The following is a 26,311-nucleotide window of genomic DNA, read 5'->3' on the forward strand; positions in this document are numbered from 1 at the left end:
CAATTCAATCCCCAGGGCCAACAATCCACTCTGAAATGTGATGGATATATACGAAAAAAGACCCTGCTGAAAATGAGTTAATCAGTAGTGACACAGTGCTGTGTTTCTTGAAGATAAAAAACAAGACAAAGGAAAGCTCAAATGCATGAGTACTCATCGGCAACTACCAGTGACGAATGGGGCTTGCCAGTGGCACCAGGTGGAGAAACCCATCAAAGTAAGGGACCACTGGGCAGCGGACAGGGTCCTGTGTAGGCATCAGGAGACCTGGGCTGTAATATGGCTCAAGAGCCAACCTGCCTGTGCCTCTGCCTGGCCACCTGACACCACAGTCTGCAATTCCTCACTGCTACATACATACAGGCCCAGGTAATCCAGAAGTGCCTGCTGACATCCCATGATCCTACGACCCAACAGACAGTACTGTACATAAGCACCACTACAGATTATATTATTTATTTTTTTCAAACAGCTACCTGTACTTTCGTAGGTACATCATCTAGAATGTATTCATAATTATAATTTCAAGTGTAGCAGTTGCAAAAGAATGAAATAAATGGCAAAGAAAAGCAATCCTGCAGTGCATTTTTTTTTCAATGCTATTAAAGTATAAACAGGTTAACCTAAGAAATAAAACAAGCATAATTTTGGTAACAATATAATAATTTCTCCAAAAGACTAAATTTTCTTTACCTGTATAACCTTATGCAACATTTTTCATGTATATGGTCAATAAATACTATTTTCAGTTTTATAAAGAAGTTGAGGAACGACACAATTTACCTTTTTGCCCATGACGGCTGCTGAATTTGTCTCCAATCTCTGGACGCCTGGTCTGTCTCAGCAGCATTTTGATCAGAAAAGCATCTTCAGCATTTGAAGAGATCATCACTTTTTCAATGTAGGAATCCGTTGCTCCTTTGTAGCTAACAGTAAGAGGAAGTCACCAAAACAGAGTTTGCAAACTGCCCTTTGTGAACCTATTACCCATGAGCCATATTTTACTTAATATCAACCACAGGATGTTTTGACATTGCCATTTTGGACTCTGAAACGTGCCTTTCATTTCTCAATGTTAAACTCAAAGGTTACCACCTCCCTTTTACAGTCTTAGTCTGAATTGGCTAACATTTACTAAATACTTATCATGAGGCTGGCGTAAGGTAATGTAGCCTGCACCACGCATATCATTCACACGTGGCTACTCCCTTACTGCAGACAAGGAAAAGGGATGCTTGGAGAGCAAGGGTGGCAGCTTGGAAGGATCACAGAGCCCCGAGGAAAGTTTTGTTTTCTTTTAAAGATAAGAATACACAAGTACATTTGCTAGCCTGTAGGTAAGGAATCAATAGAAAACCAGTTGAAGATGTGGAAGGACAGAAGAGAAAAATGATAGGTCCCTAAAAAACTAAATTAAATGAAGAACCCAGGAGGAGGAGGAGCAAGCTTTGAAGAGGAAAAAAGATCTCCTCCAGGACAGGAAGAAAACCAGCTAGCATAACCATCTTTGTCATTCTGAAACTTGCTTTTTGTTTTGCAGGATTGGGTGCAAGGGTCCTGACCCTTCTCCTAGGTAGAAGACCCACTTTCTCCCCTGTGCTCCCTACTCTACAGATAGATCCATGGTATCCACAGCACTACAGCATTTTGCATAGTGGGCAGGAGTTGGGCTCTGAAGCCAGACTGTATGAGTTCGAATCCTAACTGCCACTTGTCACTCTGTGACCTTGATAAATTACTTAACCTCTCTGTGCCTCAGTTTCTGTGTCTTTCAAACAAAGCCATTAATAGAGCTCAGGGGATGGTGGTAGGAGCAAATGAGCTAACACATGTAAAATGCCTGGAATGGTAACTAGTATAGTAAAAGATCTCCATTAAGCCACTATGATCATATTCACCACACTTATTTTTTTATGTAAGCCTTCACTAACTAGATGTGGCTCCTTGCAGGCTTGTGGTTTCTTCCAGCTCTCATCCCCAGTATGAGTGGCACAGTGGCTGGCCCAGAGCAAATCTCAGCTGTTGTTGAATGGATCTGCTGGACTGCCTTCTATGCCCAGGAATACAACTCTCCTATGTCACTCTCTGCCCCCACCTGATTTAACCCAATTCTGGGCCAGATTAAGTATCTTGTTACTTCTTCTAGTTTGGTTTTTACGCTATCATTGGCCCATGGCTCATCTCATGAAGTATCATATTTTACTATATTTGAAATATTTCATTGTACAGATGAAAAATCTGAGCCCAAGAGTTTGAGTACTTCATCCAAGTAAGGTAACACATGACACAACTAGTACAATTTCCAACTGTGTAGTCCAGTATAGTGGTGATGCCACACTGTGGCCAGAGCATTTATTTTACTTATTTAACACAAATCTGATCATAGCGATAACCTGCCCTCTACCAACTGAATTCCCAAGTACTGCACAACCTCGTCCTGGCAGGCTACACTGGTCCTCCAAATCCAGGCATGTGCTCTTCTGCCCATGGGGCCTTCATGTCACTGCTCCCTCTACCTGGAACCTTTATTAGGTTCCCAGTTCAAACCCAGGTTGGAAGGCCTACACAATTCCACAGCCTACTTTCTTCCTCCACGCCATGCTATCGTCATGACAACTATTATTACCCAAAACTGTAATTTCCACTCTCTAATCCTCTAAGAGGTAACTTCTGATTTCTCCTGTCCCTTCTCTCTCTCTCTCTCTTTTTTTTTTTTTTGAATCTTTTTATGTATTTCCGAGACACATGCAATACATACGTGATGGGCACATCTTTGTACTGTGGCTGCTGTGGCACATTACTTCCTTCCAAAGGAATCTGGGTTACTGTGGGCATGGACTTATTTACCAGCACTTGTTTGTTTTCTACCTTCTCACCTAAGAATAAGAGAAGGGAATTAATTACAGGCCAATCATTATCATCTCTGTGGAATGCAAACATTATTGGGACATAGAACTACATGATTAGATTGGTCCATGAAAGGCAGAGAAGAAAGGAAAAAGTTGATACAGTGTAGGCTAGTGTCCAATGAGGGCTCGTCTCTAATTGTGACAACCCATTTGAAAAATCACAGATTAGCTTACAGTGTGTAAAAAAAATCAAGAAACTGATTTAGGGTCCATACAAACAAGAGAAACTCATGTTATAAGTGGCAATTTTACTTTCTTTTAAAAAGATTTTATTCATTTATTTATTCATTTATTTTAGAGACAGAGTGTGTACGTGTGTGTGTGTGCACACTTGAGTGGGGGAAGGGGGAGAGGGGAGAGAGAATCTCAAACAGACTCCACACTGAGCGAAGAAGAGCCCAATGCGGGGCTTCATCTCACAACCCTGAGATCATGACCTGATCTCAACCAACTGAACCACCCAGGTGCCCCAATAAGTTGGAAATTTTATATATCTCTCAGAGTGTTAGAATAAGCCCAAGCCATTTACTTTTTATTAATAGTTATTATTTCAACCAATAGTAAGTCACTGCCAACTTGAACAATGAGGAAATCAAAATATTTCTTGGATTTTCTTCCTATTCTCACCTTTCTTTGCAACTATTCCTGGTAAGCTCAAAGGCCAACTACTATAGTACTGTCACAGAACTGTCTTCCCAGCCACATAACCCAGGTTAAAAGTGAAAGAAATTCTCCAAGAAACACACACAGCAAGGAGAGGAAGCCGTGCACCACATGGCTGTGGGCCCCACAGATGCAGCACTTACCATCTGTGCACCATCACAAGTCATGTGGATTTCCCCTCCCAGTGACCTCCCTGACACAGCCTATCTCTCCACCTCACTGTGGCTCTCATCACCTGCTCTGCCGGAGCTCTCGGTTGGTCTCCTCTCTTTTGGCCCTTTTCTACTCTTTTCTCCACTGTGATCAGAATGATCATTTCAAAATGCAAATTACAGCATTGCTTTTAGGATCATAATGAAGTAGTAGCATGGCTGCAAGGTCTTGTGTCTGTGCCCTGGTACTCTCTCTCCTTCTCTCTCTAGATTCTAGTTTACTACCCTCCCCTGGCCTCTCCCCATGAGCCACTCTCACACTGGCTTCCTTTCACAAGTTTTAAATATCAGGTTCTGCAGCTTGATAGTTACACAAGCCCTTCCCACTGCTCAGAACACACTTCCTCCCATATTTACTAGTTAACTCTATTCATCCTCCAGATCTTGGATCACTTCCTTAGGGAAGTCTACACGAGCTTCCTGCCTAGGTCAGATCCTCTTGCTATCTAATGCCTTCATAGCTCTTTATAGGATCCCTTAACCTGGTTGTGACTGGACAAATGTTTACATGTGATCCTTTGGCCAATGTCAGTCTCCTACACTAGCCTCTAAGACTCGTAAGGGCAGTTGTTACAGGTTGCATCAACAAAATTCATTACAAGTTTGTCATTATAATGGAGTCACACTTTTTAGTGGAAGAGGATTCTAATAAAGTTAGTCTAAGCTAAATGCACAAATGATGACACACCAGTGTAGATGCAGGGATACACCCTTATTCTAAACATTTCCTTAAAGTGGTTCTTTTGTGATTAAAAATTTTAAGTAGAAAAGTATAACTAGAATGATTACTACCATGTAAAAATATATGCACAGAAAAACAGACTGGAGGGAAATTCATGAAAAATGACCACATTGAGGTGCCAGGGTGGCTCAGTCAGCCAAACGTCTGACTCTTGATTCTGGCTCAGGTCACAATTCAGGGTCATGAGATTGAGCCCGTGTCAGGCTCCAAGCTCAGCAGGCGGAGTCTGCCTGAGGTGCTTTCCCTGTCCTTCTAGTCTTCCCCCTGCTTGCATGCTCTCTCTCTAAAATCAAAGACAAAGCAAAAGAAAACAGAACAAAACCCCTTAGAAAAATGACCACACTGAGTCAGGAAAGTGGTTTTGTAAGTTGTTATTTTTTCTTTTCTGTTTACCAAATATTCAGAAATATTGTTGAATAGCTTTCATATTTCAAAAAGTATACATATAAATAGTTTTTTAAAAAGGCTCTTACCTGGAGAACAAATACCATCCGCATCTAAAATTTCATGTCGCCAGATGGGTTTCCTTGTAGCAGCATCCAACATCGGCCCCATCACTTTATCAAAGGTCTGATTGGTATAGCGTTTCAGTGTACATTTAGCATTTTTATATACAAGACAACGCCCAAAGCCTAAAATGGGGATCAGATTTGTGTTAGTGAACACCCTACACCCCTCAAACATGTTCTATATTTGGATAATCTGGGATGGGCCAAACAACGATCTGATAATCTAAAGAACTGGCTCAGGGCTTCTCCCCTACCACTGTCCATATTGACATTGGTATAACTATAACCATGTTTCACTATGGCATAGACTGTGCCATGCTGGAGGGAGGTGAGAGAAATTCGAGTGTCATTATGATTCTTTCAGAACACGAAGCCACAGAATATGGGAACCAGAAAGGGCCCCAGAAGCCACCTGGCTTAACCCCTCTCGCTACAGGTGCTATAATTGCTACAAAATGAGGTCCAGGGAGGTGACGTGGCCAAGGTTACCCAGCAAGTTGGTGGCAGAGCTGAAACACCCCAAGTCTGCTGATCAGCCACGATTCTTCCTACACATCCTTCTGGTGCATAACTTCTGCTAACCTTCCCTGGAAAGTTTTCCTTTTTCTAATTTTGGCATTCAGAGGAAGTCTCAAACAAGGAAACAAAAGATTAATTTTCCTCCAGAGAGGAGAGAAAATGAAAAGCAGCTGCAATCAAATAATTTTAATGGGAGAAAATGTTTGCCTGTGTCCTGAAGATCAGAATTTATGCTGATTATATTTTTAGATCACATTTATCTAGTTCCTGAGGAAAAGTCATGAGACCAACTAACAAGCTAAATGAACATTATGAAAGATCAGCAAAATGAACAGAAGGAAACCTTTCGATGGAGCAAAAACTTCCAGGACTGAATCCCACAAGAAGATTCATCAGCTGTAGAGTTGCCCAGAAGAGCTGTCAAGCCTTCAGCACTAAATATCATTTCCCAAGATCCTGTGACTGCATTTCTTTCTTTTTGTCTTTTTCTCCCTTTGGCCAAGCAATTATTCTAAGCTGGATTCTCTCTAATCTCCCCAGGATATACTGAGCCATGTTAGAGCTTCACTGAAATAGGAAAATGACTTGGGATTAAATTCCAGCTATCACTGATGAGATAAATGCATAGCTGTAAAATCCTTCACTTAAGATTCTCCACCAAAGGCAGAACTCTTAAAAGAAATCTAAGAATGGAAGTTTAGAAAATCAGGAAAAAAGTAGATTTCTAAATAAAACCTTAATGCTCTAATGTAATTTTTAAAATATGAAGGCAACCATGTAATGAAATAACAAATTTCTATATCTGGATGGTAGATGAAGATATTAGTCTGTCTTCAGGAAAGGTCTCAATCATTATGGCTCCTAGTAAATTGTGTATGGCCATAATAAACTCTGCTCAGACAGGCAGCTGCTTTGGAAACATTACATGATCTTGAAATTCCGTACAATGGCCACTAACTGCAACGTGCTGGAGTGCAATGAGAATCTGAACTTCCTGAAATCAAGAAGTGTTTTCCTCCAAGTATAAATGGACATTTTATTTACAGGTGATAGCTGAAAAGTGAGAGTACAGTAAACTCAGATCATTAAATTGTGTTGTGCAGTTTCTGACAGATATCACAAAGTCTTCAGATTTCCACATAAACGTTACCAGTTAATCAGAAAGGAAAACATCTAGTTTTAAAGCATGGCTGTTGTCATTTGGAGGAAAAAAAGAGGCATAAATTAAGTGCAGCCAACATTAATGCCAAAGACACATGTCTAGGAGTACTATTATGGCTGCCTAGCAACTACAGAGTGAAGGGGAAAGCAGAGTGGGTGTGCCAGGGCGGAAAAAGAGAAACAGATTATGAAGAGAGAGGAGTCAGACTTCAGGTCAGGTGACGAGTAACAAACCATGAAGTGGTGACTTGCAAAAGTAAACTGTCAAAAAATTGACAAAGGGTTGCATAAAAACTCTAACAAATCAGTGTTTGTGTATGTGTATTTCTAACTTCTAGTATTTTGCTAACAAAAAGGTATGAACATCAGGAGGTTGAGACATACAATTTAAAAAAATAACCTTTAATACAGAAATACTGCGACTGTTTTAGCAGTTTGTTGTTGAATACATAACTGGATAGATTCCAAGACCATATTTCATTTATTATAATTCCTGCCAAGAAATAAACAAATTCTTACCCATGATTTTCTGTTGAGAAACTGTCTCATCAATAAAGTAAAATAACAAAGAAAAAAATACATTTAGTAACACATTTAACAAATTACCTCTATGTAATAATATTCACTAAAAAAGTCAACACTGGGGCAGCCCAGGTGGCTCAGCAGTTTAGGTGCAGCCTTAGGCTCCATGTGGCTCAGTGGTTTAGGCATGGCCTTCGGCCCAGAGCATGATCCTGGGGACCCAGGAATGAGTCCCACATCGGGCTCCCTACTGGGGCCTGCTTCTCCCTCTGCCTGTGTCTCTCTGTCTCTGTCTCTCATGGATAAATAAAATCATAAAAAAACAAAAGTCAACACTGAAACCTAATTGCCTCCTGTTTGTATGTTATAAAATTCAAATCACTTAAAATCAATGTTAACATTTTGACACGGGGTAATTTTTAACTGACTGTCCTCATACCTAATTCTTCTGGGCAGAGCACCTCTGGTGTCAGAACTCTGAAAACCCACTTACCCCTGTCCAGGGACGCCTTGTTTAAAACCAGGGCATCTTCAATATCATAGCCACTGTAACTCATCACGGCAACTGTTGCATTTTGTCCAGCTGGCAGTTTCTCAAATTCTATCAACTCAATGGTCTTTGTTTTAACCATGGGTTTTTGTGGGTATGCTAGTAGATACATGAGAGTATCGATTCTGTTCCGCTGGTTGTATCCAATGGTACCTTCATTGATATTGGAGAAAGCAAAATGCAACACTGTATTATGTCAAATAACTAGGTAGCCATGAGTACAGATATGAAAAAAAAACAAAAACAAAAACATAACCCATATTCATTTCACTGATTAACATGAAGAAAACCTTCAGGTTAAACATTTCAAGAAAAAAAAATTTTCAAAAACAATATTCTCACAGTGCCTAACAACACGTAAAAGCAATTTTTCTTGGTAATGTTAATAGTTCTACAATAAAGAAAAATCACACCCAATGTATTCTAACCTAAATAACTTCAACCTACTGGATTTATACAATTGACCCCATTTTAGGAATTACCAGTCTCCACTGGTTAATCTCACAGGGAAGTCAACAGTTCTGTACTCAGTTCTGCTAAGTTGCGGACACATTTTCAGCTGCTGTAGGAAGATAATTAGAAACCACACCCAATGTTGACAGGAAAGGAGCTTATACAGTAGGACAAACAGATACATTCCATAAAAAGAAATCAATCATTACAAAAGTTCTAAATAAAAAAGAAAGCAGGACAAAAGGAAAGAAGAGGAAGAAAGTGAAAGCAGAAGATTGGATTTACTCATCTCCTTAACTCTTCATTTCACAAAGCAGAATAAACACCTACTCTGTGCCCCACACACTGGAGATAAAATGGGGAAAGGAACTGTCCTTCCCCCTTAGGAATCCAGGGTCCTGTCCAATCAGGTACAGGCTTTTAGGTCCTTAGCAATCAGGTTTCCCACCTAATTGGACCTTGTAAGGTTGTTACTATCAACTAGAAGTGAAATCAGAATGCTGTCTTTCTTCTTTTACCCTATAGGGGTTCACTAAGGTCTGCACCCAAAAAAAGGGTTTCACTCTCATGGTCTTGTGAATACAATATACTCTCCTATTCACAGACCGTAAAATGGGGACTAATGTTTGCCTGACTACTAAACTTATTCGTAAGTTACTGAGCCTCGTTAACTTCTCCCAGATATCTCTTTTTTTCCCTCGAGTGGCTAAGAAGGTAGCCTTAAGTCTCTTGTTCTCTTGCACATGCTTCCATAGAGACACATCCTCAACACCCACATACCTCAAGATGCCTAAGTGTTATTTAATGGAGTTAAGCTCCAAGATAAGCAGATAGCAAAACTCAGTACTCATGTCAAGAAATCAACAGTGATTTCCATTCAGGGATGAAAAGAACCTATGCAGGCAGCAAAAATGATATGGTATTCCTTGAGTACTGAAAAAAATAATGATATCTGTAGGGTATTAACACCTAGATGCTCAATAAATGTCAGTAAATGAAATGTAATTATACTTTTTGTGATAGTATATATTTGTACTTAAATCTCTAGGAAATTTATCAAGATTGAGTTGAAAAACAACAGCTAAACTGAATCTCAAACTTTTTCTGGAGTTTACACGAGCAATAAATTGCTAATTAATTTATGCTATTTTAGTGCCAACTAATAAACTGGGCAGGATACCTGGTAATAGATCACTTACTGTTTTAGAAATAAAATCACTGTTGCCCGGATCATGGTAAAGTTCACTGACAATAAGTTTGTCCTCTTACATGAAATTATTTAAAATTTATGTTGAGATTTCAGCTTCAATTGTATACTTCACCCAGCTTGAGACAAGGGTTCACGCAATGTCCCACCAGGCTGCCAAACACAGCTTCTGAAACCTGAGACAAGCATTATTATGCAGCAGGGAAGCATTAATGGCTGCACCTCTAAACAATGGTGAAAGAGATTGGATCCCGCTATAAATTGTGCTACCAGGCCCAGAACGTAATTCTCAGGCATCACAAATGACCTGACCACTGAGTGGATGAACAGCAAAATGGTTTAGCAAATGTCTGGCACTTATGATTGCATTAGAAATTTTCCTTAAAGATTTTTTAAAGAACTTGTAGGAGTCCACATGTATATATGTTTTTAGCAGCCCTGACGGGTGTGTTGGTTACAACATGATTTATAAGCTAGGAGGACTTCTGCATTATAAAACTTCAAAATGCCATCATACCCCAGAGTTTTTATAAAAATCCTAAATGACTATTTTGCCAGTAAGCAAGCTCTTTTTGAGAAAATGTCATGCAGAAATTAAAAGACTAGTCTGGTTAAAGCACATGCTTAAAGTAGGATGCCTTTTACTATTTTCAACTTCCTTAAAAAGTGCATTGCACATACATAATAACTAACACAATGAGAATATCTGTAAGCAGGGCTCTCCCTCTACTGCTCCATTTTGCTGTAATTGCAGTCTTCAGTATTATAACTAAGAACGCATTTCCTTACTACCCAGGACATGATCTTTCTTACAAAAATCATATTTTCTTGATCATAACTTTCTTAAGAAGTCACAGGTTGGCACAGCAAGGTACATTAAATGTAGGTTAAAATAGTGAGGAAGTTTTTTATTTTAAGGTGGTATGAGAAAAGGTTAGTAAGCACACATACAGCTTAGGATATATACCTTAGGAAATGTATACTGAAAAAAATAAGATGAAGTTTTATCCATTTAACTATTTTTGTCTTCCTTTGCCCAGTTTTTTAAAAAAAATTAGTAACATTATTAAATACATAAACTTTACTCATTTACAGTATACATATTAATGGGTTCTGACAGATTTATGCCTTTGTAAAACCACCACCACCACCACCAAGATCTAGAACATTTCTGACACTCCCAAAATATCCCTCCCTCTATTCCTGACCCCAGGCAATCACAGCTGTTTATCATTACAGTTTACATTTTCTAGAATTTTTTTTTAAGATTTTTTAATTTACTTATTCATGATTGACATAGAGAGAGAGAGAGGCAGAGACACAGGCAGAGGGAGAAGCAGGCTCCATGCCGGGAGCCCGACGTGGGACTCGATCCCGGGACTCCAGGATCACGCCCTGGGCCAAAGGCAGGCTAAACCGCTGAGCCACCCAGGGATTCCCATTTTCTAGAATTTTATATGAATGGAATCCTGCAGTATGGACACTCTTGTGCTGCTTTTCTCATTTAGCATAATGATTCTGAGATCCATCCATGCGGCTCTATCATACTTGATTCTTTGCTATCGCTGAGAACTATTCCACTACATGTTTATACTGTTTATTTACCCATTTACCTGCTGATGGATATCTGAATTGCTTCCAGTTTGGGGCTCTTGTGAATAAAGCTGCTATGAACATTCACACATAAGACTGTGTGTGTTCACTTCTCTTGGATAAATACACCAGAGTGGAATTTCTCGGTGGTTTCCTAAGGGTACAGTTAACCTAAAACACTGCGTAAGAGTTTTCCACAGTATTAAACCTTTTTATGTTTGTACCAGCAGCGTATGTACTCCTCAGCTGCTGTACATCCTCACTGACACTGAGTATGTCCACCTTTTCAATTTTAGTCATTCTAATGAGTGGGTCTTGGTTTAAATTTACATTTATCTAAAGACTAATAACATTGAACATAATTTCATGAGCTTACTGGTCATTCCTCTTACTCTTACTGAAGTGTCTGGTTTTCATTTTTGCCATCTTTTAACCAAGTAGCCTTATCATTGAAGAGTTCTATATATGTACCCGACACAAATCCTTTATCAGATGTATATATTGCAAGTACTTGTTCCCATTCTGTGGATTAATGTCTCTCACATTCTTAACAGTGTCTTTCAAAGGGCAAAAGTTTAACTTTGAGAAAGTCTAAATTATTTTTTTTCCTTTGTCATAACCTGTGATTTCTGAGTTTTAAGAAATGACGTAGGTCATTCAAGGAAGGTCATGAAGACTTTTGCCTTGGTTTCTTGCTACACATTTTATGAGTTTAGCTCTTACATTCTGAGCTATGACCCACTTTGTGTTAGTTCCTTGTATGGTATGAGGTAGGAGTTGATGTTCATTTATTTCTATATAGATACACATATATACATTTTGTTGAAAACAGTTTCCTTTCCCCTAGAATTGTCCTGACACACTCACTAAAAATCAAATGCCCACAGAAATGTGGGTCTGTTTCTGGATTCTTGATTCTGTTCCACTGATCTATACGTCCACCCTTACGTCAGCATCATACTGTCTTTGTTACACTGGCTTTATAGCAGAGCTTAAAATCAGGTTATATAAGCTTTCCAACTTAGTTCTTTTCAAAGATTCTTCTCAAAAATATGTACCTGATTTCTTAACAACCTTAATGTGCTCAGATATTAATTTGCTGTTGAAACATTTATTAAGTACTTATTAAGCCTACTGAGCTGGCACTATGCTAGGCACCAAGGATATAGTAATAAATAACAAAGATGTGGTCCTGTCCTCAAAGTGCTTTTATTCTACTGTCTTGCAGGGAAAGCATGCACTTTTTAGCTGCTCTACATCCTCACTGACACTTAGTAGGTCATGATCCACAGTGAAGGGGAAAAAGTGAGGAAAGAAGTTAGTTTCAACCGAGAAGAATCTTTTAAGTTTTATAGTTACATTAAGTTTTATAGTTACATAGTTACATTACGTTGTGCACAGAAGACATAATGTAATATTTTTAAGTTACTCAACCAAAGTGGGATTCCTTTTCCTTGTCAGAAACAAAGTTGTATCGGACAGTTGTATCTGAAACAAAGTTGTATCTGACAGGGTTACTATGATCATTTGAGTAGTCAATATGTGGTAATATTCACTAATGATACTATTGACAACAGTAGTAGTAATAAATACACACCCCTTGACCCTGTGCTATCACTCGTTCTGCCTCTAATCCTTTTTTCTTTTTGAAAATATTTTATTCATTTATTCATGAGAGACACAGAGAAGCAGAGACACAGGCAGAGGGAGAAGCAGGTTCCCTGCAGGGAACCTGATGGGGACTCGATCCCAGGACCCCGGGATCATGACCTGAGCTGAAGGCAGATGCTCAACCACTGAGCCACCCAGGGGTCCCTCTGCCTCTAATTTTAACCTTACATACTGAATTACATTTTAGTTTTATCTTCACAAGTATTTATTATTAACTTCCCAATCTCAGGAAATGTCATATCATCTTACATCTGAAATAGCTACAATGATTTTAATTTTCTTTTTGAACCAACAGTGAGATTCTAAAATATAATTGTCAGGAATAATTTGGCCAAGACATCTTTCCATTTTCTATCCACCAAATGGATAAAGAATAAATATTCTAAAAAAAATTCAAACAGAAATTTGGATGACATACAGAGGAAGGAGATGTACAGTGAAAGAAAATTTTATGAGGATCTTTATATATTATGTGTTTTTAAGACCTCAAATTCTTCTGGGCTATTCCCGACATCCCATCCTACTGTAAAGTGGGGAATACAAGAGAAGGAACTATCTGCTTTGGAACAGAATCTAATGGCAACAAAACAAAACAAAACAGAAGCTGCATTAGCTCCTGAGCTTTAAAAAAAAGGGGGGAAAAAAAGTCCCAGCAATTTGGAGGTGAAGGGGGGTTGGGAAGAGGCCATGGCTAGGGGAGGTATGTGATGCATATTCATTAACTGAGCTGATAGTGACTGAAAGATCCTTTTAACCAGGAAAAAGTGTTCCACTAGAGGATTGCCAACTAATAAAATGGACAGGATATGAAAGTGTGACTCATGTGGACATGGCATCTGGTGCCAAAAGGTACACACAATGCAGCTCCAACAAACAACTTTTACTTGTAGGGCTGACTGACCTGGAGACCTGGCCATTTCCAGACATGTCTACCTGGCTTCTTGTTCTGAACCTTGTCACAACAGAGCCATATCCAAGGATATGGTGTTCCTCAGTAGCACAGTAAGGTGTAATGTGGAAACCTGTACTTTATCAACAAGTGAAAGAGCCCTAGACTTAAGAAACACCTCTGCTTGGATGCCTGGATGGCTCAGTGGTTGAGCAGTTGAGTGTTGGCCTTCGACTTAGGGCACATTAGGCTCCCCGGAGGGAGTCTGCTTCTCCCTCTGCCTGTGTCTCAGCCTCTCATGAATAAATAAAATCTTAAAAAAAAAAGAAAAAGAAACATCTCAGCTGGTGTTTCATGTTTACTAAAGTGAACTCATTCTCAACGTACAAGGTAAGGCTTTTAGTCTGCACTTTGTGCTTGTCTTGGTCTCCTTCATAGTGATAGAAAAATGACTTTCTCTCATTTCATCACTGTTCACTGGGGGCAGGCGGCGGTTGGTAGTGAAAATTAGGTAGCATATCTTCCAGGTTGGTTAGAATATGCAATGATTTAATTCTGGGCTACTGTCTTCCATTTTCCACATGGACTCAGGGATGAACAGCAGTTAAAATATTACTTCAGAACATTCACACAGAATCTCTGAGATGTATATAGTCTTTAGCAATGGCTCATACTTAAAATGGGATAACGTGCCTTTTAGTTATCAGCTGCCAAGACTGCATGGAATTAAAATAACTCAGAGAAGTCCAACTCAAAGTGCCAGGTCTGCTTTACAGACCTGGGTTTCTGCTGTGGGTTTTCTCCCTCTGCCGGCCTTGTTCCTTTTGTGATTTTTCATACAGACCTCGCTCAGTACTTCTGCAGCTATTTGAGTGTCCAAAGAGAAACGTGGTCATGTAATGTGCCAACTTTGAATGTACTTTTATCTTGATGCTTTTCTTTCCAGTCAGGTGTTTTATAATAACAAACAGTAACAAAGCCTTTTTTTTATTACTTAAGATATTCAGTGGCTTTTGTCTTCCTAGCGTCAGCAGTAACGTCAGAGGATTGTATCCAAGGAGCTAAATGTGCAGGACCCAGGGTCAGAGCAGCTGAATACACCAACCTCAGAAAACACAGACAATGAATTGCAAATGACACTCAAAACAAAACGAGAAAAAAAACCTTCACACAGAAAACTACAAAAGAACTCTACAGACACTGAATTGGCTTTCTGTACACACTGATCCTGCTTAACTGTGTGTGGTAACTAACCAAACGTTTCAGATACTCATGGCCACAAAATAAAGGCTTTTTTTGTAGGGTGAGGAGTTACAAAAATAAAAATATTATTTCTTTCCTTCAAGTCACTTCTTTATTAAAAAAAAAAAAAAAAAGATTCACCAAGTGGAGATAAATTTGTAGCCCTTTCTGTTTAATCTTCAAACACAACCAAGGAGTGGCATTAGTGATGAAGTGATTAGTCTTCCGTTAATTCTGAAGGTTCTACACAAAAGGTGTATTGTTTCAGCCAGGATTCACATCATGAAACAAAATGGTTTGGTAAACCCAATAGAAGTGATAGCCCTTTCATGACACACAGGGTTCAGTACTGTATATTTCAACTTGTTAGCAAGTCACAAGCACACGCGGGAAATCACTACGTTGCTGCTGAGGATGAATGGAAAAGACGAAATTGATGAGCCGCTGTTTAGATTTTCCCACTGGGAATTATTCCAAACTGTCGAAGCATTACATCATTCAGGTAAATGGTTGCAGGACAACATGTTTTGACAACCAAAAGGACAGTATAAAAACTCAGAAAAGAAATACACACTGTTTACTCCAGGATAAGATGGAGGATTCCTTAACCGTCAAGCCATAGTCAATTGCAGCTGATTGCTGGTAACTGAGAAGCTAAATGCATTCTGGTTGTTACCGAAAGGCAATGCAAAAACCTTTTAGTTTCTTCATGAAGCCCCCTGTAGCATACTTAAACCAGAAATGACAAATCATATTGACATCATAGACATATATGAAAATAAATGTATTAAGCTTATTTTTAAAAACACTTCCAAAAAAGTTTATAAGCAAAACTTTTGTTTTTTTGGCCTCGTAGCCTCTCTGTATCACCTTCAAGATAAAACCCAAACTCCTTATTCTGTGGTACCTCTCCAGTACAGACTATATTCCTATTATGTTTAACAGCCATACCAAAGCACCAAGATCCCCATGCAATGCTTGCTTCTATTTCCATGCCTATAAAAAATACTCAAGGTCTTTCAAGGCTGTTTAGTTCTATTCTTCAGAAACAACCTACTCTCAACTTCAAGTGATCTTTCTGTTATCATTCCTCGAGAGTTTAGCTGCTGGTCTACTACAGCATTTATCATATATATTCAACTACAGTTGTACTTGTTGGGCTCTCCTACTAGATTGTGAACTCCTTGGGGACAGGGCTCTCTCTCCCTTCCATTTTCAGGTTCTAGCCTCACCATCTGGTCTATCCATGATGCTCAATAAGTGTTAGCAATGGATAATCAATTAAAAGGGAAGGAAGGAAGGAAAATGAATTCAGATTTTGGTGTGACATGAACTGGATGTTTCAGAAGCTACAGGAGAACTGCAAGGATGTAATGTGCTCAATGACTATCACCAAGACCATCATGAATGCCTTCTAATACACACTGTGCATCTTCGACTCTATTCCCTTTCCCTTTCTTCCCTTAAAACTTGTGTTTTCCTGCTCTTGCTTCCATTTCTCCTGGTTCACAACTTATACTTCATAGAGCTTTATAGAGCTTTTCTCTTTATATTTACCCCCTCATCATTCTGTGACATTTATTATACATCCCCTTGTTTGGTCAAAGGAATAAGTTCAGAGAGGTTTTTTTCCTTTTTTTTTTTTTTTTTTTTTATGCTTTAGATATGGCAGTGGCATCTGCAAGCCCTCTGAGGTTAGTGACACTTGGGTATTAGCAATGCCTGACTTAGCCAAACATTTAATACTAGTAAAGTAAAAATAAAGACTTAAATCTTTTTATTCAAGTACTTAGAACCAAGTTCAAGAAGGAAATCTTACCCATGGCTTGCTTCCCCATGGCACACTGATATGTGTTTCTTGGGGACTGGTTGTGATGAGGGTATGGGATGAGGCCGGCACAAACACCAAGGAGAGTAAAGGGCTCAATCTCCAAGTGGGTGGTATCCCTGTCAAGTTAATTAAGAACAGACATTTTAGAAACCAAGGACCAAAATAAGTCTCTCTTAAAGGTCATAAAAATATTATCAGCAAGGTCCCCAAAGGGCTCCAACAAAATGTGCAAGTTTATATAAATGTTTATGAAAATTTATATGTAAAAAATATATAAGTAATTTATATAAAACCTCAAGAACAATAAAATCTGATTCTAGTAAAACTGATATCCACATGGATGAGTGGGCTGCTTTTCTTCACTTCTCCAACTTGTGTCAATGGCAAAGTTGTATTACCATCTTAGAGAAGAATATATCCCATTTCAGAAAGTTACCACAGACCTAATGGGACCAAGACCACAGCCACCAGCTAAGTGTGGCTGTTCAGCACTTTTCACTGAATTTTTTATTTTACTTAATTTTAATCACTTTACATTTTAAAACTCAAATTTAAATAACTCAGTTCAGTTACTCAAAAGCCTTTGAGTTATGTTTGTAACAACTTACACTTGTGAATCTACTTTTTCAACTGTAAATGTTATGATCAGATAAGGTATTTCCAATAAACATTTAGCCTTCAAATTGAGATGTGCTATAAGTGCACAGCAGATTTTGAAGCCTTGTAGGAAAAAAAAAACCTCAAAGTTTTTATACTGATTGCATGTTGACATACAATATTTTAGATAGAGTGAGTTAAATAAAATTATTAAGATTAACTTTATTTGGTTCTTTTTGCTTTTTTCAGTGTGGCTATTGGAAAACTTCAGTGTAGGACTTGCATGGTATTTTTTTGGACAACTCAGCTGTAGGAACTGGATATAAAGTAAGACTTTATCTAGTAGGTGTTAAAATTGTGGCTGCTTTTGTAACATATTATTGTAAAAATCCCAGTTTTGGCTAACTGATATAGCAACTCAGGTATTTCAAAGGGGAGAAGGGCAGCCAGATTTTTCTGGATCTTGCTGGAAGTAACAGACATCACATGTAGTGTCTGTGCAGTCTGCTGATCCCCTATATTCCTTCTTCAAGTACTCGTAAGGCATAACTTCAGTAATTTCAATGGTTTATAGTACCTGTGAGGACAAGGGATTTCCAAGATAATCCAGCCCTTTGTGGAAAATTAGTTGCAGCGCACATGGCAAATGACCTCCCACTTATCCATTGAGTTTTTTTTTTTTCAATACCTGTATGAATTATGTCCCTAGTTTAGTTACAGAGGATTTCCATGCAGCTCTTTGTTTGAAGAAGATAGTTTTGACCCTATGATCTAGCAGAACTCCAACTCTCTCAGACAGCTTAGGCCTTTGTCAGCAGAGAGGGAAAGGGCTAGGATTTGTTTTCTTTGTGTGTGTGTGTGTGTGTGTGTGTGTGTGTGTTTAAAGAGAAACAGCTTATAGTGACATTTTATGGCCTAGAGTAAAACAGAGTTTGCTTTAAATGTATCATTTTGTTTAAATATTGGCCAATTTGACAATATGGGCCAATTGCCCCATATAAATAAAAACTACTTTTTCAGATGTACAGATTCGAGCAAGCTGAAAATGAACAAGATACAGACCTAAGTTTCTTCTTTTTTTGTAACACAATATATATAAAATGAGATCATACATTACCTAATAATTATTCAAAGTCTAAATGCTCTGGATTTTGACTTTTGTCAAACAAAAGAGGATACTACTATTAAAAAAGATAACCACCATAATCTTCTGTCCTGAACAGGAAATAGAAGACTTTCTAGACAACGTGTATAAGGGCCTTAAACTTGGCTCAAATGAAGACTCAGTAACCTGTTGTTTCCAACAGCAGAAAAACTGGAAAGCGTCTCAATATTCATTAATAGGTTAAATAAACTATGTGTAGTCAGACAATGTAATATAAAGAAATTAAAGTAATATATTTATATAAACATACAAGTAGACATTAATATAGAAAAATATCTAGAATGATAAAGTTGATAATGATGCTAACTTTAAAAATGAAGGTAACTGAAATACATTGCCTTGAGGTCATGTATATATGTTTATATTCACTTAGGAAAAAACTGAAGAGTATACATTAAACCACTGGCACTGGTGATGTCTGGAGGCTGGAGTTCAGTAGGATAGGGAAGAAGGGGGTTCAATCTTTTTACTTCATGCATGTCCACATTGAAAAAAAGGTCACAAGGATGAATTACAGAATACCACAGTTTTTCTATTTTTGAAACAAAATGTATTTGGATGATTGGTGCTGATACTAATGGCTGCATTCCTTTTTAACAGTGAATAAGAAAAATCTGCTTTTGTGAAGCTTCTAGTGGAGAGACAAATAAGACAAATAAATAAGACAAATAAGACAGATAAGTCAATAAAATACACATTTTATAGATCTTTTTGTAAGGTAATAAGCATTAGAAAAATACAGCAGAGGGCAGCCTGGGTGGCCCAGTGGTTTAGCGCCGCCTTCAGCCCAGGGCCTGATCCTGGAGACCCAGGATCTAGTCCCACGTCGAGCTCCCTGCATGGAGCCTGCTTCTGCCTCAGCCTGTGTCTCTGCCTCTCTCTCTGTGTCTCTAATAAATAAATAAAAATATTAAAAAAAAAAAGAAAAAGAAAAATACAGCAGAGAAGAGGGTGCACAGAGGAGGGGTATCTATCTAATTGGGGTCATCAGGAAATAGCACTGAGAAGGTGACCTCTGAGGAAGACCAGGAGGTGAAGGAGTGAGTCATGAAGGATGTGAGCATCCCAGGGAGGGGACAGCCAGTGCAAAGATGCTAAGGCAGAAACACGCTTGAGGTGTGAGGAAGCAGTTAAAGAGGAGAGGTAGGAGATAGTGCTGCAGGTACCAGGAGGGGTAGGCAGATCTGTAAGGATTTCCAAGGGAGAGGGAACCCACTGGGGGTTTGAGAAGAGAAGGGAAAAGAGCACTTTCACCGATGAAGAAGACTATATGAGAACAAGTGCAATAGAGTCAGGAGCCTCTTGCAAGTCCCCACGCAAGCAATGGCAGCAGCCTAGATGAGGGTGGCAGATGGAGGGGTGGAAAGGGTTGAGAGCGCTGAAGGTCGACATGATAAGCTAAGGGCCTGGATGTGGGCGTAGAGGAGTCAAGGCTGAAACTGAGGTTTCTAGCTGAGAAACAAGAAGGACGGATTCCTATTCACCGGGTTACTACACACCACACTACACAAGGTTACTACATACTACCAACATACTCCTTTGTATTTTACTCAATCTTCAAATGAGGAGTATAGTACTTTGTTAGAGTCATACCTTTAAGGAATAAAGATTTTGACTGAAAATCAATGTTTACTAAATTATAATAAGAAACTAATGAAGTAGTACATTTTTCATTTGGTAGCAGGAAAACAGAAAAGTACTTTCTTGACTGAAGACCTAAAATAGGTGTATCAAACTCCCTAATTATTTAACAATAAAAGTACAAAAACTCCAGTTTCAGGTAAGTAGTACCACCAGTCACACACAGCAAACAGAAAGCTATATAAATGTTTTCTAATGTATTTCAAGTAGAACAGATGCTTCTAAAAATATTACTATTCTTGAAATATCAACATATTACTATTTCTTGTTTATACTGCATATAAGTTTAGAGACATCCTTATAACACAAAACATATGGAATTCCTGTATAAACAAGAAATCAGATGTCTTCTCTAGAAGAGAGAAATCCATCTTTCCATAGTGTGATCCATTATTTCAATTTTGACAGTTATCAAATTTCAGAATCAGAGAAGCACTTCCTTTCAAAACATATACACTAAGTGTAAAATGAATAGAAAAGATAATTAAGTCTAAAAATTGTTAGCAGTTTTGTGATAATCCTACATTGAGATAAATGATAGGTTATACTTTATAAAAGGATAGTACACTTTTAACAGATCCTACTAATAGGGAACACTACAGAAGAGATGAAATGAAACGGTGATTTCTATAATCAGAACAGGTGTTAATTATGGTTGTTATTATTACTTACTTATTAATTGTATGTTCATAGAGTGCGATGTTACAGTCATTTTCTTCATTCACATCTAAATATTCAACCAGACTCTCATGTAAGAAGTCTTCAAAATTCCTGGGAAAATATTGGTGAAATATACATAATTAATAAATTTTACTGCAATGCTTTATGTGTGATAATGGAGGATACCAGCTTTCATTTATATCCAAAGCACCTTTCTCTCCCAGAAAGTACCATACATTGGGATGCTTGAAACATGTTATTCATGGATCACAGAATGAAGGCAAATCATTGAAACAAAAACATCCATGGTATTTGTCAATCTGGTCACTCACTCCTCTCCCTGTTTTTGTTTGAGAGAGAGAGACAGAGACAGAGAGAAAGTGAGGTGTACTGCACGAGGGGAGCGGCAGAGGGAGAGAGAGAATCTTTTTTTTTTTTTTTTTTAGGGCTTAAACTTTTTTTTTTTTTTTTTTTAGATTTTTTATTTATTTATTCATAGAGATGCAGAGAGAGAGAGAGGCAGAGACACAGGCAAAGGGAGAAGCAGGCTCCATGCAGAGAGCCTAACATGGGACTCGATCCCGGGTCTCCAGGATCACGCCCTGGGCTGCAGGCGGCGCTAAACCGCTGCGCCACAGGGGCTGCCCGAGAGAGAGAATCTTAACCAGGCTCCCACACCCAGCACAGAGCCTGACACGGGGCTGGATCTCATGACCTTGAGATCAAGACTTGAGCCAAAATCAAGAATTGGATGCTTAACTGACTGAGCCACCAACGTGCCCTAATCTGGTTCCCACTTCTGAAAATATCTTCTATGACTTTTAAGAGCCCCTATGATGAGAGACCCAGCACTGACATTGATATATCCCTGTTACTTCATAGTGTGCTAATTTACACCAACACTCTGTGATCCTCATGATACAAACTGGTAAATATTTTACAAAGTCTACGCAAGTTCACACAGAGAGGAATGGGTTAACTGGCTGATACATTTGGTAGGGAGGAATTAAGAGACTAAAAATGAAAATACACTTTTCTTAAAAGCTCAGATCAAATAATGTTGTTGCTGATTAAATTATATAAATAAATATTACAGAGTTTGAGAAGTTTTGCTTTTGGTCATTTACCTGTATCCCTGAGCCAGCTCTTCCATATGCTTATTTGTGACTGCAGGCTTCTGTTTCTTAACGATAATGTAGGGTCTGAAATGAAAAAAAAAAAAAAATCATAGTAGTTCAAAAGAATTAAGTCAGCAAGTAAGTTCACTATAGTGAAATGAGGGAAGCTGGGATATAATCAAACTGATTCCTAGACTGCCTTGAGGACACCAGGTATTCTCTGCATGTGCAAATACATTGGGGCCTCTTTACTCTCTCTCCCATATACAGGCACAGGCACACATGCCAACAATGTTTGTATGTGTGCACATGTATGCACAAACAGGACTTCCTCCAACTATCTTAGGAAATATCTGGTTTTAAATGGAAAGGCAACACAAAAATAATAAGACCTAGAAAGGAAACAAAATCCTTCATGCTTTATTTTTTTAAAAGAGTATAAACGCATCATACCAAAGGCATTTCATAGGATTTCACAGAGGAAATATGGGGCCTGCTCCCCAAGACGCAGGCAGAGAATTGTCATTGAGAATAACAATGTGTCCTGTAGTGAAAGTCTGGTGAACGTCAGCTTCTTTTTGGACAGACATCACAGGGCTACACTGGCAGGTTACCTAAGGCTACATGTTCACAGAGAATAAAGCTTTTTACATTGTGATTTTTAGTGAGATAACGGGTGTTAAGGTAGAGAGAGCTTTCGGTCTCCCCATTCTGGTAGATTAACCTGTAACTGTCAGTGGTGATCTGCTGCTGAGGGCCTCGCCACCACAAGGAAATACGGACACAAAGGATGGCATGCGGCCCCAAGACATCAAGGGCTGTTGCTATTTGGATAAGCGGCTCTTACAGAGAGGAGAGAGCAACCAGCAGACACTTGTGCGCTCTACCCTAAAGTCCAAATAACTATTTGAGGACTAATGAGCACTTTTGAACAGTTAAGAAGAGCTGCACAATTACAAAAAGGGAACACAAGTTGCTGAAAAAATGAACTGAATGAACTTTTCATGGAAATCAACATTACCTCAAAATCTTGGCTTTTTCTTGAGAGGGAGGCAGAGAGCACTGCTACCTCATTCAAGGGCTACAGCAAGCAGAGGCTACGAGATTCAAAAGTGAGGATAGGGACGGACGTGGGAGCAGGAGATGGCACAGGTCACAGCTACCTCACTCATGTTCTATTTATTCCATAAACTACCTGTACGTCCAGATCTATGTCAGGCTGGTATAAACTGACTTCTAAAAAAGAATTTGTTTTTTAGACTATCCCATCATATACTGGATGTAATTAAAGAGAAAAACCCCAAGAAAGAGTAGTAACCTAAGAACTAAGAACACATTACTTTTTTCCCCACCGAACCGAACGGATTATGTTAATAGCTATAGGTAAGCACCTGCTACATGCCTGGCATCTACAAGGCCCTGACCACACTGTCTACCACTTAGTTCTCAGGACAGTCCTAGGGGGTATTATGATTATTTACATTTTTTTCAGCCAAGGAAAGTAATACAATCAGAGCCACGCAAGTTAGTAAGTGAGAAGTCAGGACTCAAACAGGTATGTCATCACCTAGGGTTCTTTGGTTGCAAAGAACAGAAACCAATTCTGGCTAATGTAAGCAAAAATGGAATTTATTAATAAAAATTTTAAAAAAATTTAAAGGAATTTACTGAAAGCATAAGAATTTATAAGGATAAGAATCCAAAAACAAAAAATCAATAAACAAAACAAAACAAAACAAAACATCAAAAAGGTAATATGCCCAGCCTCACAAAGGAAAAGATCCCAAAGCTCCAGAACGGGAGGAATAACATGCAGTCTCTCAACACGTGCTGCTGTCAGGATAAATCAGTTCCAACCACTTATTCCTTGAGTTATTCTATTTGGGATTTGAATTCTCTGAGGAGAGTGTGACTGGCCTAGCTTGGATAACATGTCTGACCTCTGGTTGAGGAGGAGAGGGCACCTGACTGTTCCGAGAAGACTGCCAGTGGGGAGGAGCAGGTCCTAAAGGAAAGTGAGGAGGGTAACTAGAAGGAGAAGCTGGCTACTCGACAGATAAGGGCGGTCTATTCTCCGCTCTAACAGACGTCGAAGCCCAAACTCTTCCCACCACCCCAGCCATTGTCAGCTCACTAACTTAGGCCCTAGCCCTACCTGAGGTCCACAAGGAATGACCACAGTAAAACACACAGAAGCTTACGAGACAAGGTAAGATCCTCACGGATGTCCCTGAATGTTCCCCAAAGACCAGACACCCTGTCCTATTCATCTCTGCCCTGACTTCTTGGCCAGGACCTGAGCATTACAAGCCCTTCAGATGTGCTGAGTGACTAGAAGGCACCTGCTTTCCACAGGGTTTAATGCAACATGCTCATGCCTTCATGTTTTTGTTCCTGACATTCCCTAGCCTTTCTCCTTTCCTCCTTCGTCCAGGGTAACACCATCTCACTCATCCTTTAAAGTTCAGCTCACAGCAGGAGAATACAGTGGGTAAAATCATGACTGTTGGAGTCAAATGAACTATAAGGACTATCAAGTAAAGAACAGACCTGTCACAATCTAGCTTTAAGTAAGTTACTTATATCTTCTTCCTCGTTTGTTAAATGAAAATAGTAATCCACCCGTACACAGCTGAATGTAGTAAAAGCCTTACATGTGGCACATCTACTGAAATCATCAGTAATGGCAGGTAAGCATTATTCCTAGCATGGTGGTTATTAGTAATTACTGCTGCTTTGACCGTGAACAGAGCTCTCTGAGGGCAGAGACTGACCCCCATTAATCTTTGGGTCCTCAGCACCCACATGCATATTCATGAGGGATCTGCTAACTGAAGTCCTCTCAACAATGAAAAAGGTGAAAGTGGATTCAAAAACAAAAACAAGCACATTTCTTTCAGAAGTACACATAAAAACTCTTTTTTAGCAACTTATACCTGCAAAGCCTTCCTCCATCAGAGGAAATATAGACACATCGATCTGTGAGATTTGTTGAGATGGAAACAAATTCATTGATATAGCCTGCTCTTCGCATCAGTCGAAATGTATTCACTAGCTTCTTGTGGTCTCGAATCACACCCAGGATGTTACCTAAGCAGAAAGAATATTTGCTAGAGGAACAAAAAACCAGATCTATTCAATTGGAAATATCCACCCAATAAAGATGAAAAGCAGCAGTGAGCAGTTCATTTGAAAATTCTATTCTTCACACAGGGCAGCCAGTCCACAGGCTGCAGGAAGGCAACACAGCGGAGCAGCTGAGGGTGGCCAAGGACGTGAGTTGAGAGGTAGCCCTACCACATGCAAGTCCAAGTTGCAAAAGTGAGCCTCATTTTCCTCATTGGTCAGCACCATGCTGGAACTATGAATGCGGGGTCCAGACCACCTGGGTTCAAACACTGGTTCTAACACTTCCAAAGGGTTGATGTGAGAACAAAATGAGTTGATCTTCCATCAAACACTTAGAGCCCAGCACTGAGTACCGCTATTCTTCTTCAACTGCTCTTCCTGCCATTGTCATCTGCGAAATGAGGAAGGTGGACTTTGTGCCCCAGGGTCCATGTGAGGACTCAGAGGGGCCCTGGATGACAATGCAGACTAAGAGCTCTTTCCGTGCTAGCCACTGGGATTTCCTGAATGAAGTGGCCAGGGAGCAGGCCTGTTTTGCTTCTCACCAGCCCACACGGGGAGGGACTAATGCCCCTGGAATGAGGCAAAAGGGGAGAAGAGCATGGGAGCCAGGTAGTCAGGATGAGCACACACTTGCTGCCAAGGCTCTGGAGGGCTCTGAAGGGGATGAAAGGAGCAACTGAATCATGAACTGAAGAGAGGGACCTCTTGCTACAGGCCACTGACAGTCCATCATCAAGTGGCTGAATATAAGTCAACTTGCTGTCAGGACTGGTCAGTTTTTGCAGTACGTCTCACATATTTAACTTGAACTTAAAGATACTGCGTTGAACTTTATCGCTGTAGATCAGCTGGCAGCTGTCAAAGGGCAGAAGGCAGCTAGCTTCTGCAATGCTACCTTGGGCTCTGACAGCAGGACCTCTAAGACCCTAAGGACCCAGCCAGTGGGATAACAGTTTCTATCACCATTTTTCTACCTTTAAATTAAGGCCCCCTGGACCCAGAATTGAGGTTTATTTGTCCTTAAACACCTGGATGATATGGCTTCCTTCCACCTCCCCAAGACTAATCAGGCTCAACAGGTCTCCTTGATACACTCACCATTGAGGAAGACGAGAAACACATTTGGATAAGAGAGTTCTTCCCCACATAATAAATTCACATCTTCTACCCCCAGGTTACTGGCTAATTTAACAATGGGTCCATCTTCCATGTCAGTTGTGATGTGCGTCATAAGGGCCAAGTTTTTAACCAAACCACATGCCTAAAAAACAAAAGTCATTTCTAAGAATGGCCATGAGTAATACAAGGTACGGTTTGTGTCTGAA

At 39.4% G+C, this 26,311-nt stretch overlaps 1 protein-coding gene across 4 annotated transcripts in view; it reads right to left on the reverse strand.

The window, feature by feature from the left end:
• The window catches only part of POLR3B (RNA polymerase III subunit B), a 108,149-nt gene that overhangs the window by 31,296 nt on the left and 50,542 nt on the right, over window positions 1-26,311 (reverse strand). For all 4 annotated transcript variants that reach the window (XM_072844248.1, XM_072844247.1, XM_072844249.1 and 1 more), the window contains 9 exons: window positions 26,085-26,247; window positions 24,791-24,944; window positions 21,864-21,938; window positions 20,749-20,847; window positions 16,662-16,789; window positions 7,731-7,940; window positions 5,000-5,158; window positions 2,759-2,876; window positions 784-926 (listed from right to left, as the gene is read on the reverse strand). In XM_072844248.1, the coding sequence (XP_072700349.1) occupies window positions 784-926; window positions 2,759-2,876; window positions 5,000-5,158; window positions 7,731-7,940; window positions 16,662-16,789; window positions 20,749-20,847; window positions 21,864-21,938; window positions 24,791-24,944; window positions 26,085-26,247 (1,249 nt within the window). The remainder of the gene's footprint in view (window positions 1-783; window positions 927-2,758; window positions 2,877-4,999; window positions 5,159-7,730; window positions 7,941-16,661; window positions 16,790-20,748; window positions 20,848-21,863; window positions 21,939-24,790; window positions 24,945-26,084; window positions 26,248-26,311) is intronic.

The sequence above is a fragment of the Canis lupus genome, chromosome 11, assembly GCF_048164855.1.
Source record: "Canis lupus baileyi chromosome 11, mCanLup2.hap1, whole genome shotgun sequence".
In the NCBI taxonomy this organism is placed as follows: domain Eukaryota; kingdom Metazoa; phylum Chordata; class Mammalia; order Carnivora; family Canidae; genus Canis; species Canis lupus.